Here is a 12,464-nt window from a genome sequence, read left to right as displayed (position 1 = left end):
AAACCCCACAATGGTCGCCATTCACACATCTCAGTACTGGGATGGTCAGAGTGAGAGCAATGTGCAATCTCTGCAATCTAATTAAAGATTGATTGGGTCATGGCTAAGGGTCTATCCACACGGCAGAATTCGCCCTTGTGGAATTCCACTTGCAGAGTTCTGCCTCAAATTAAAGTCCATAGACTTCTATGGGATTCCACACTTCCATTAAAGGAGTAGTCCAGTGGTGACCCAGTGGTGAACAACTTATCCCCTATCCTAAGGATAGGGGATAAGTTTGAGATCGCGGGGGGTCCGACCGCTGGGGCCCCCTGCGATCTCCTGTACGGAGCCCCCACAGCCTGCGGGAAGGGGGCGTGTCGACCTCCGCATGAGGCGGCGGCCGACACGCCCCCTCAATACAACTCTATGGCAGAGCCGAAGCGCTGCCTTCGGCAATCTCCGGCTCTGCCATAGAGATGTATTGAGGGGGCGTGTCGTCCGCCGCTTCGTGCGGGGGTCGACACCCGCTATCTGGCCGGAGAGCCTGGCCCCCGTACAGAGAGATCGCAGGGGGCCCCAGCGGTCGGACCCCCCGCAATCTCAAACTTATCCCCTATCCTTAGGATAGGGGATACGTTTTTCACCACTGGACTACCCCTTTAACACTTCTGAATTTCCGCTTGCGGAATTCCGCAAGCGGAAATTCAGAAGTGTGAATGGGAGTGCGGAATCCCATAGAAGTCTATGGGCTTTCATTTGAGGTGGAATTCCTAAAGCGGAATTTCTGCCGTGTGAATAGACCCTTAGTGAGATGGCAGGAAACGTCTGACATTGTAGGTTTGTTCATAGAGAGAGTGAGGAGCCTATACTGAAGCCAGAACTACTGGTTTACACAGAAATAAGACATCTGGTATTCCAATTACCCATTGTGTGATGAGTGAAGAAATACATGCATGTCAATGCAACCACAACAATGACAATTGTAGTAGACTGTGACTCACACTCCAGTAGAAATAATTGCACAAGATTAAAAGGATTTTTAAAAGAAATTACATCTAGAAGGCAGTATAAACTATAGGGCACAGTGGGCAAACATAGTATATACCCCCTCCACAATAACCTCATGACCAAAATATAGTATTGCTAGTCACTTTACCATACCCTATGAGGACGTACATGTTGTCACTGTGTGGAAAAATTTAGGGAAATCAATTTAATATTACTTTGATTATGGTTGCTGTTACACTAGGAGTTTGTGCTTTATGGCGGCTGCAGGTAATTGGGAGTACAAAGGTAATTGATTAACTAAAAAAAAATACTTTTGACATGTCCTAAAGTTTTGATCAGTATGGGTCTATTCACAAGGGCGAAATTCCCTCTGAAATGAAAGCCCAATACACTTCTATAGAATTCGCACTCCTGTTGACACTTTGGAAATCCCACTTGCGAAATAGCGGGATTCCCGAAGTGTTAATGGGAGTGCGGAATCCTGTAGAAGTGTATTGGGCTTTTATTTCAAGCTGAATTCTGCCTGTGTGAAAAGGGTATGGGTGTTGAGCTACAATGGGCAAGGAGAAGTCCATGTGCTTCTTTTTGCACTGTATGTGAGTCATGAAAGCAAGGCGGACCTAAGGACCTGCCTTAAACACATGACACAAAGCCGAAAAAGATTGTGTTTAGCATGGACTTTTCCCAGCTTTTTTTTGCAATTACATCTTCAAGTCTCCGCTGACTCTGTCTCAGTCTACACAGCAAAGCCAACTAATAAGCTACAGAAAACATTACCCTACTTTGTCTGCTCTAGTGCCAGCGTGAAAACTGGAATATTGCACAATTTTTTTATTTATGGATAGTCATATTAAAAAATGTTTTGAAAAAAAAAAAAAAAAAACAATATTACATTTCATTTAAGGAGAACAATAATTGTGGAATGTAACTTTGTAAACTATAGAAGACTGACATACAGCCCTATTTTAATGTAAAATATGGACTGAAATAGTTCACTGTCCAGCTATAATTCTCTAAAGTCAGAAGCTGGAGATGCCTGTGTTTGCATAATTGAAAGTATCACGGCTTTGGCACGCATTCCCTTTACTTGGCTTAAGCTGCAAGAGGTGAGACATTTCACTGTTCCAGGAGACACAGTACTTAAGCTTATTGATAATAATTCTTGATGCACTTCAGTCCATTAGATTATCTGGAAAAAAGCTGCCTAAGATAGAAATCAGTGGATTCCACTTTACTGCTGCATATAATTCTTGCAAGAAAAATATCAAAGATACGCTATACATAAGGTAAATAATTTTTCTGTGCAATATGAATTTATATTATGTACATAATAATATATAATAATAATAATGATGAGGATTATGATTAGAGATGAGCGGAAAAAAAATAATGTGATTTGGCTGATTCTGCTAATTTTCCCCCAAAATTTGGTTCGGTCCGAATTTATTTGCGGCGAATCGCTATTAAAAACGGCTATTTCCAGGCTACAGAGAGCCTCAATAGAGGGTGTAGAACACTTTGCCTTGTTATAACATGCATAAGGAGTGTGCTGTGTTAGTGAAATAATACCGTTTTTCAGTATGACATGCATTTCACAGGCGCCGCTATTGAGCTGAACATGTACAGTAGCAGAGAACACAATAACAACTGTGATGACCATATACAGTGATCCCTCAACTTACAATGGCCTCAACATACAATGGTTTCAACATACAATGGTCTTTTCTGGACCATTGTAAGTTGAAACCAGACTCAATATACAATGCTATGGACAGTCCAGATCTGTGAAACATGTCAATGGCTGGAAGAACTGACCAATTACAATGGGCATTTACTGGTACAACACCTGTATTACTGAAGTGCATGCACTGACTGGCTGTCTGGTAGCGCCCCCTACAGTACAGGGAGGTACTTTGAATGTCTCATTTAATCAGTTATGGTTAAATTTTCTCGTTCCAACCTGTAATTCCAGAGATAACATCTGAGGACTAGCGATGATTGAATTTTATTAAAAATTAAATTTGTCCCATTAGCAAAATTTTCTGAAAAAAATGTGGCTGATATGAATTTATTTGGGTTGAAAACCTATAAAAAACTGACATGAGCCAGTGGACACCAAATGGCGGAAGAAAGACACACCCTGGAGGTGGCAGCAGCATGAGGAGACCATATAGTGGCAGAATGACACCTTGGAGGTGGCAGCAACATGAAGAGACCATATAGTGGCAGAATGACAGCCTGGAAGTGGCAACAGCCTCACGAGACCATAGGGTCTCATAATTGAAAATATTATAGATATATTTTAAAATTTAAATAGAAGATTTTAAATAGACTAACATAAACATTTTTATTTAATGTGCCAGCAGCATGAGGAGACCATATATGGGCTGAATGACACAGCCTGGAGGAGGCGGAAGCATGAGGAGGCCATATAGTGGCAGAATGACAGCCTGGAAGTGGCAGAAACCTGACGAGACCATACCGCATCATAATTGAAAATATTAAAGACATATTTTAAAATTTAAATTGAAGATTTTAAATATATTATCATGAAAATATTTTCAACTTGGAGTTACTATGGCCCCCGCCACACTAAACACCCGCTCTGATGGCACACTACTGGCCGGGCAGGACAGCTTTTCCAGGGCAAACTCTGCTAGTTGTAGCCCCAAATCAAGTTTGGCTTCCCAGAAGTCCAGCGGATCTTATTAGTGTGTTGGCATAGTCATGTCAAGGTATGCCACCACCTGCTGGTTCAGGTCCTGCTCCAGGTCTACCTGCTGCTGATGAGTTGCTTCAATATGCGGGTGAAGAAAGCTACTCATCAGCGACTGTAGACTCAGGCTGCTGCTGATGGAGCTGGTACTGCTCCTGCCACCCCACCACTCCCCTCCCCAGCAGCCATGGCAGTGGAAGGCGAGCGCAGAGGGCCCCCCGAGTCAGACCTGCAAGAGGATGGACCATGGCGCAGATAGGCATTGGCCAACTGACTAAGTAGGATGTCTCTGTAGTAGGTCAGTTTGTCATCCCTCTCAGTGGGTGTAAAAAAGTCCCCCATTATGTGCCATTAGCGAGGGTCCAATAAGGTGGAGAGCGAGAAGTCATCCTGCTGCCGAATGGTTACAATTCGGTGGTCACTACACAAGCAAGTGAGCATGCATTGTGCCATTTGTGCAAGTGACTAGGAGGGACTCCCAGTCTTCATCTCCACTGCATACTGCCACGGTATGTTTGGGTCCTCTGTCTCATCTTCCTTGTCACCCTCTTGCTCCTCTGGCTGCTCCTGCTCCTCCTCTCCGGTCAGATGACTATAAAAATCACCCATTTCACGAAAACTAATCTGTGCTCCACTGTCCCCCTTCTCCTCCTGAGCAAACAGCAGGTGTCACGTATGAGCTGCCTGCCACTGGCTGACATTTAAGTAACATAGGGGAGTCCCCCTATCCGCTTGGATCATCAAGAAATCGGTGATGGCTTTTCTCTGTTCGTATAGTCGTTCCAACATATGGAGGGTGTTAATATATCTTGCAGATGGGGGGAACACTTCAGAAACCGCTTGACAACCAGATTGAACATGTGTGCCATGCAGGGCACATGGCTCAGGCTTCCTTGACGCAGCGCAGGCAAGATGTTCTTCCCGTTGTCGGTCATCATGGTTCCCATTTCGAGTTTTCTTGGAGTAAGCCATGATTCGATTTCTTGATGAATTACACAACCTGTAGGAGGCAGAAGCATGTGGCGACCATATAGTGGCAGAATGACACAGCATGGAGGTGGCACAAGTATGAGGAGACCAAAATGTGGCAGAATGACCAAGCCTGGAGGTGGCAGCAGCCTGACGAGACCATAGGGCCTCACAATTGAAAAGATTTTATATATATATATATATATATATATATATATTTATTTATTTTTAAATGTAAATTGAAGATTTTAAATAGATTAATATAAAAAAAAAATTATGTAATGTGCCAGCAGCATGAGGAGACCACATGGCGGCACAATGACACAGCCTGGAGGTGACACCAGCATGAGGAGACCAAAATGTGGCAGAATGACCAAGCCTGGAGGTGGCAGCAGCAAGAGGAGACCATATGGTGACAGAGTGAAACAGCTTTGAGGTGGCGGCAGCCTGACAAGACCATAGGGCCTCACAATTGAAAAGATAAAAAATATTTTTTTAAATTGTATGTGGCCATGTTAACATCCTCCGGATACTTGATGAAAAACCGCCGCAAAGCAGGTGTAATGTCATTTTATTTGTTTTCATACTTTTCTGTTTAGGTGTGTATTCACACACTAGTTTGTTCAGAGCAGTTTGCCATTCTACCTGGATAGGGAATAGTTAATGCTCTGAACGAATGAGAACTCGGGTGGAGTTATTTAACCAGAGTTCTCGTGCATTCTTGTGCTGGTTATTGTGCAATACACAAGTCTGCTTTAGCATTTACCTTGTATTTATTTTGTCATTTTATCTGGGTTTTTAGCTATGGTTATATAGCATGCTCTTTGCATTTGAGTCTGTGTTACAATAGTCAGTTTTAGGATTATGTTTGTTCGGTCTGCTCAGTCTGTGTTCACACTGTGTCTGAGTCTAGCCTGTACCCTGTGTTTTGTATGTTATATTCTTGTTCCGTATTCTGGACTCTATTTAGAATCAACTGGTTCTAGTCTAGTGTTTCATGTATTATATTTCCGTTTCCTACTATTTGGCTTTATTATTAATGGTTACACCTATAGTGGAGTGGAGAGTCCAGTTTGTATGTTCTTGTACCTGTTTGTGAACAGTGTTCTATGTTACCTGTTCAGTTTAGTGTTTTGGCTATCAGTTCTGTTTATCCCCTTCATCTCCTGGATTCTGCTGTATACTCATATCATGCCTAGTCTTGTTCATTTTATCATGTATGCTGTTTATCTGATATCCGGTTTATGAACTGTTTGTTAATTCACTATACTCTGCTCTGTTTATGAATTTATATTCAGCCCTGTTAGTATTTGTATTCTGTCTGGTATATCTGGTTGTCTAGTTGTTTTCTGTTTCTGTTCTGGTCTGTGACCGACAATATATATTATGTGTTTTTACACCACTGCAATTTTATCGCAAGAAGGGACCGGTGCCCAGTTGTCAATCCATCTTTAGGGTGAATGGGCAAGTAGGCCGGGAGAGATGTTTTAGGGTCAGTTTAGGGCTCACTCTCCCTGTCCCCCGGTCGGTCCCTGACAGCAGGTGGTCTACCCTGGGCACGTTTGGCTCCAGATTTCCTACTGCTGCCACCATGCTGACTCCCAACCATGCTACCACCTTGCTGGCTCATCTGCTGCCTCACGGGCAACCTGCTACCCTCTTCTCCTGGTGATGATGAAGCCCCTTCTGCAACCGGCTCCCAAGTGCGATCGGCTTCATCATCATCGAGTTGTGTCTGCAGGACACTGATGTCCTCCTCAGGTTCCTCAACAGTGTCTGCTTCAGGAGCCTGAACACTCGCAACACTACCTACCACGTCATTTTCCTCATCACAGCAAAGGATACTTCTATGGGGGAGGGAACAGCACAGGACAAAGGCAATTGGAGGACTGGGACTGCTCCCGGGCCATGCCAACTGAGGGCTGTGTCTGAGGAACCCGACGACTGTTGACTGGGGGTGTCAGATGTCACTTGTAATGAAGTGGATGACCGACTTAACCAGTAAATGACGGCAGATGGGTTGCTGGTCTAGACACGACCGCTAGCTGAGGCCTCTTGCTGCAACACCTGCTGCCACTCGCCCCATGTCTGCTGTGACCACTGCCTGCGCCTGATGAATTTAGGCCTCTGCCACTCCTCTGTGCACATCCTGGCACTTCTCTCCCTGACATACATAGTGCGTACATGAGGGGAGTACAATACGATCCACTACACTTAAAACAGTATTTGTCTAGAATAACAGCAGGTGCGTACTTTTGGTTGGCCTTTCACAGTAACTAGGCCCTTAAGACTTTAACAGGAACAAAATGGTACACCACGTAGATGTACGTACGTGGTATGCACTTATGAGGGGAGGACAATACGCTCCACTACGTTTAAAACAGTATTTGTCTAGAACAGCAGCAGGTGTGTACTTTTGGCTGGCTTTTCACAGTAACTAGGCCCTTAGGACTATAACAGGAACAAAATGGTACCCAACGTAGATGTACGTACGTGGTATGCACTTATGAGGGGAGGACAATACGCTCCACTACACTTAAAACAGTATTTGTCTAGAACAGCAGCAGGTGTGTACTTTTGGCTGGCCTTTCACAGTAACTAGTCCCTTAGGACTAGAAAAGGAAAAAAAGGGGCTGTGACATCACAGGGGTGGCTGGCTGCTGATAGGCTGCATGCTGCATGTGATTCAGGGTCATCCCGCCTACCCGTCATCCCGCCTTCCCAGAGTTCCTTGCCCTATGTCCTGACATGTGAAGCCACCATCTTAGATGCCCTGGAGCCTGGACCACACTAAATTGAGTTTAATGAAGCGATTTGTGCAATCGAACCATGGCAATATTCGGATTCGTTGAGAAGCAACATTTTTCCTGAGATTTGTAACAAATTCCGATTCGTCAGATTTGATTCACTCATCCTTAATGATGATGATGAATACTTATATTATTAAACATATGGCCACTATAATGGATTTATTCTGAGCAAATGAATCCATTTATCTCCAATAGCTAATTTGTCAGCTTTGTTTTATGCTTCCATTGTACTTCAGCATTGTAGATTCCAAAATTTACATACAGATGTTGTAATGCAGGGGACAGGGAGGTGCATCCCCAACACTACACCTGCACCCCTATAGATACCTACATGGGTTTTTCTCCCAACCGAGCAATGGTTCCTTTCTTATTAAGTGCACAGGGAACCTAGTCAAGTTGGGGGGGGGGGGGGTAATAGTCAGCTGATCAGGTAGAGTAACACCGATCAGCTTGATATACCCTATCTTATAGAAAGAAGATAACAACTTAAAGGGGTATTCCAGGAAAAAAAAACTTTTTTTATATATATATTAACTGGCTCCAGAAAGTTAAACAGATTTGTAAATTACTTCTATTAAAAAATCTTAATCCTTTCAGTACTTATGAGCTTCTGAAGTTAAGGTTGTTCTTTTCTGTCTAAATCCTCTTTGATGACACCTGTCTCGGGAAATGCCAAGTTTAGAAGAGGTTTGCTATGGGGATTTGTTTCTAAACTGGGCATTTCCCGAGACAGGTGTCATCAGAGAGGATTTAGAAAGAAAAGAACAGCCTTAACTTCAGAAGCTCATAAGTACTGAAAGGATTAAGATTTTTTAATAGAAGTAATTTACAAATCTGTTTAACTTTCTGGAGCCAGTTGATACATAAAAAAAAGTTTTTTTCCTGGATAACCCCTTTAAGATGGGAATAGCCATATAATAGATGTGAAAAAAGTCAACAGTAGGTAGCATTGACTATTTTACAAAATATATACAAGGAGTCTTACTTCATCCATGAAAGATTTCTTACAGTCATCATCTTCGTCATCATCATCTTCCTCACTCTCAATGTCGGCTTCACCTGTAACAGATATTGAACAGAAAGATACCTTAAAAACTAATTGAATTGTGTAATTGTCAGAAAACCATTTTACTATGGTGTTTGTGGGAAAATACAAATATTAAACATATATTTCTTCAACTGGCATAGACCATTGCCATTCATCACTGATCCTCTGAAAGTTAAGTCATGACATGGCGTCTACATTCTGAACAGAGAACCAGTGGTGAAACAAAAGACAAAAACAGGAGTCAATGTTTGTGACCGAACTGTAAGAATTTGAATTACATAGTATTCACATATACAGTAAAATACCAAATAAATTGTAGGACTAAGAAAATAGTACTAAAGAGAAGAATCATACAGTGTGGAGGATTGGATGAAAGTTATATTCAGTGGTCATTTATATTTGGTTGGTACATTGTAATAAAATATCATATAAGATGGCACCTAAATAAAACAGATTTACTCCTAATTTATGATATCGGCTTACATATCAGATGATGGTGATGATCATTAGTACTAGATAATTAATCTCTATTTCCTTTTTTTGTCTTGTTTTTCATTTCTATTTTTCTTTTTTCCTAACTGAATTTGTATTGTTTTAAACAGTTTGTTTTTCAAAATCATTTTTAAAGGGGTACTCCGGTGAAAACCTTTTTTCTTTTAAATTAACTGGTGGCAGAAAGTTAAACATATTTGTAAATTACTTCTATTAAAAAATCTTAATCTTTCCTGTACTTATTAGCTGCTGAATACTACAGAGGAAATTCTTTGGTTTTTGGAATGCTCTCTTATGACATCACGAGCACAGTTCTCTCTGCTGACGTTATTATAATAATAATAACACTTTATTTATTGTTGTCCTTAGTGGGATTTGAACCCAAGTCTCTAGCACTGCAAGGCATCAGTGCTAACCACTGAGTCAACATGCTGCCCTTAGCATACATCTGCTATGCATGGTTGCTAAAATGGACAAAGATGTCAGCAGAGAGCACTGTGCTCGTGATGTCATCAGTGTTCCAAAAATAAAGGAATTTCCTCTGTAGCATTCAGCAGCTAATAAGTACAGGAAGGATTAAGATTTTTTAATAGAAGTAATTTAAAAATATGTTTAACTTTCTGCCACCAGTTGATTTAAAAGAAAAAAAGGTTTTCACCGGAGTACCGCTTTAAGAGTCCTAATGAAAGGAAAAATCAAACATACTCTCCTGATGCCATTGGTAAAGCATTTTTTTTTTTTTACACGTTTTGCTGTAAAAAAAAAATCATTTAGAAACTCCATGTTGACAAGTGGCAGGAAATGTGCTCAATAGTTTTTTTCTGTGACAATGCACCTCAAAAAAGTCACAGGACCTGACCAACAGTTTAAACACAATTACAACATTATTAGTACCTGAGGGCTAATATTGTTTATCTTTAGCTATATTAGTGTTTATCTATATTAGTGAAGTCTATGCTGCAAAGAATTCACATAAAAGCCAAACTGTCAATATTTTAGTGAATGATTCCTAAATAGTCACTGTCATTTGCAAAAACCTCTTTATATAATGTAGTTAATAACATTATAAGTATATTTGAAATATACATTGGTTAAAAAACGTGTATATTTTTGGGTGACAAAATGCAGTCTTAAAGGGGTACTCCACTGGAAAACATTTTTCATTAAATCAACTGGTGCCAGAAAGTTAAACAGATTTGCAAATTACTTCTATTTAAAATTCTTAATCCTTCTAGTACTTATCTTCTGCTGTATGCTCCACAGGAAGTTTTTTGCTTTTTGAATGTCCTTTCTGTCTGACCACAGTGCTCTCTGATGACACCTCTGTCCATTTTTGGAGCTGTCCAGAGTAGGAGCAAATCCCCATAGCAAACCTATCCTGCTCTGGACAGTTCCTGACATGGAAAGAGGTGTCAGCAGACAGCACTGTGGTCAGACAGAAAGGAAATTTTAAAAGAAAGGAACTTCATGTGGAGCATACAGCAGTTGATAAGTACTGGAAGGATTACGATTTTTTAACAGAAGTAATTTTCAAATCAGTTTACTTTTCTGGCACCAGTTGATTAAAAAAAAAAAATGTTTTCCAGCGGAGTACCCCTTTAACCCTGCAGATATTGCCTGTGTGTCTTTACTGGGACAAAATACAGGAAGCGTTAGACAAGCATCGCTCTTTACACTGAGGACAAGCAGGGCTCAGTGCACTGAGGACAAGCAGGGCTCTGTATACTGAGGACAAGTAGGGCTCTGTACACTGATGACAAGCATGGCTCTGTACACTGAGAACAAGCAGGGCTCTGTGTACTGAGGACAAGCAGGGATCTGTATACTGAGGACAAGCAGGGCTCAGTGCACTGAGTACAAGCAGGGCTCTGTATACTGAGGACAAGCAGGGCTCTGTACACTGAGGGCAAGCAGGGTTCTGTGCACTGAGGAAAAGCAGGACTCTGTACACTGAGGACAAGCAGGGCTCTGTGCACTGAGGACAAGAAGGGCTCTGTGCACTGAAGACAAGCAGGACTCTGTACACTGAGGACAAGCAGGGCTCTGTACACTGAGGACAAGCAGGGCTCTGTACACTGAGGACAAGCAGAGCTCTGTACACTGAAAATAAGCAGGGCCCTGTACACTGAGGACAAGCAGGGCTCTGTACACTGAGGACAAGCAGGGCTCTGTACACCGAGGACAAGCAGGGCTCTGTACATTGAGGACAAGTAGTGCTTGTTCTTAGTGTGCAGAGCCCTGCTTGTCCTCAGTGTACAGAGCCCTGCTTGTCCTCAGTGTACAGAGGCCTGCTTGTCCTCAGTGTACAGATCCCTGCTTGTCCTCAGTGTACAGAGCCCTGCTTGTCCTTAGTGTACAGAGCCCTGCTTGTCCTCAGTGTACAGAGCCCTGCTTGTCCTCAGTGTACAGAGCCCTGCTTGTCCTCAGTGTACAGAGCCCTGCTTGTCCTCAGTGTACAGAGTCCTGCTTGTCCTCAGTGTACAGATCCCTGCTTGTCCTCAGTGTACAGAGCCCTGCTTGTCCTCAGTGTGCAGAGCCCTGCTTGTCCTCAGTGTACAGATCTCTGCTTTTCCTCAGTGCACAGACCCCTGCTTATCCTCAGTGTACAGAGCCCTGCTTGTCTTCAGTGTACAGAGCACTGCTTGTCCTCAGTGCACAGAGCTCTACTTGTCCTAAGTGCACAGAGCCCTGCTTGTCCCGCCCTCACACTTCCTGTATTTTGTCTCTGCACAGAGACACACAGGTGATAGCTGCTGGACAAGACAACCTTAACCTTTTTTGTTATTATCTATATAAAAAGTTTTTTTCAAATGACAGGTACACTTTACAGTTTAACTCTAACTATTGATTTGGAAAACATGGTGTTACGCCTGCGCTCCGTCCGGACTCGCATGCGAGTCTCAGCCCGTCCCTCACTGTCCTTGTTGTCTGTTTCCTGGTGTCCCTGCAGCTCCGGCGCTCGTGCCTCTGCCTTCTAGGGCGTGCGCTTGCCGTAGCTCTTACTCTTAAAGGGCCAGTACCCAATTAATGAAAGTGCCTGCACCTGTCCCCTGGTCCATAAGTATTTGCTCCTCCCTGGTTTCCCTGCCGTATCTTTGGTAGCCATTGTGAAGTCCCATTGCCATTGCTTAGTCCTGTGTCTCAGCTACTGTACATCTATCCCTTGTTCCGGTCCTATCCTGTACCTGTGTTCCTGCCCTGTCTGTCTGCCATCTTGCCAGTCACCTTCTGTGCCACGCCACCCCCCCAGCTACCTGAGTGGACGAGTCTTGCCAGGGGTAGCGACCTGGGTGCCATCTGCCGCAGCAAGACCATCCCGCTTTGCAGCAGGCTCTGGTGAAAACCAGCGGCACCTTAGACTCCGCTCCCTGGCATGGCTCGCGTCTCCACCCACACAGGTCCAGAGGATTCACCACCTGCCGTGGCTCCTAACACATGG

General features: G+C 43.0%; 1 protein-coding gene and 1 long non-coding RNA gene across 3 annotated transcripts in view; one reads left to right on the top strand and one right to left on the bottom strand.

The window, feature by feature from the left end:
* Window positions 1-3,718, top strand: part of LOC130362800 (uncharacterized) — a 39,756-nt gene extending 36,038 nt beyond the window's left edge. The window contains exons 2-3 of the long non-coding RNA XR_008891570.1: window positions 2,167-2,276; window positions 3,357-3,718. This is a non-coding gene — a long non-coding RNA (uncharacterized LOC130362800). The remainder of the gene's footprint in view (window positions 1-2,166; window positions 2,277-3,356) is intronic.
* PLCB1 (phospholipase C beta 1) overlaps window positions 1-12,464 on the bottom strand; it is a 750,135-nt gene that overhangs the window by 149,875 nt on the left and 587,796 nt on the right. For both annotated transcript variants that reach the window (XM_056567840.1, XM_056567842.1), the window contains exon 15: window positions 8,471-8,544. In XM_056567840.1, coding sequence (XP_056423815.1) covers window positions 8,471-8,544 — 74 coding nt within the window. The remainder of the gene's footprint in view (window positions 1-8,470; window positions 8,545-12,464) is intronic.

The sequence above is a fragment of the Hyla sarda genome, chromosome 3, assembly GCF_029499605.1.
Source record: "Hyla sarda isolate aHylSar1 chromosome 3, aHylSar1.hap1, whole genome shotgun sequence".
In the NCBI taxonomy this organism is placed as follows: Eukaryota; Metazoa; Chordata; class Amphibia; order Anura; family Hylidae; genus Hyla; species Hyla sarda.
Note: the sequence above shows the minus strand (reverse complement) of the source record. Positions and strands in the feature narration are given on the sequence as shown.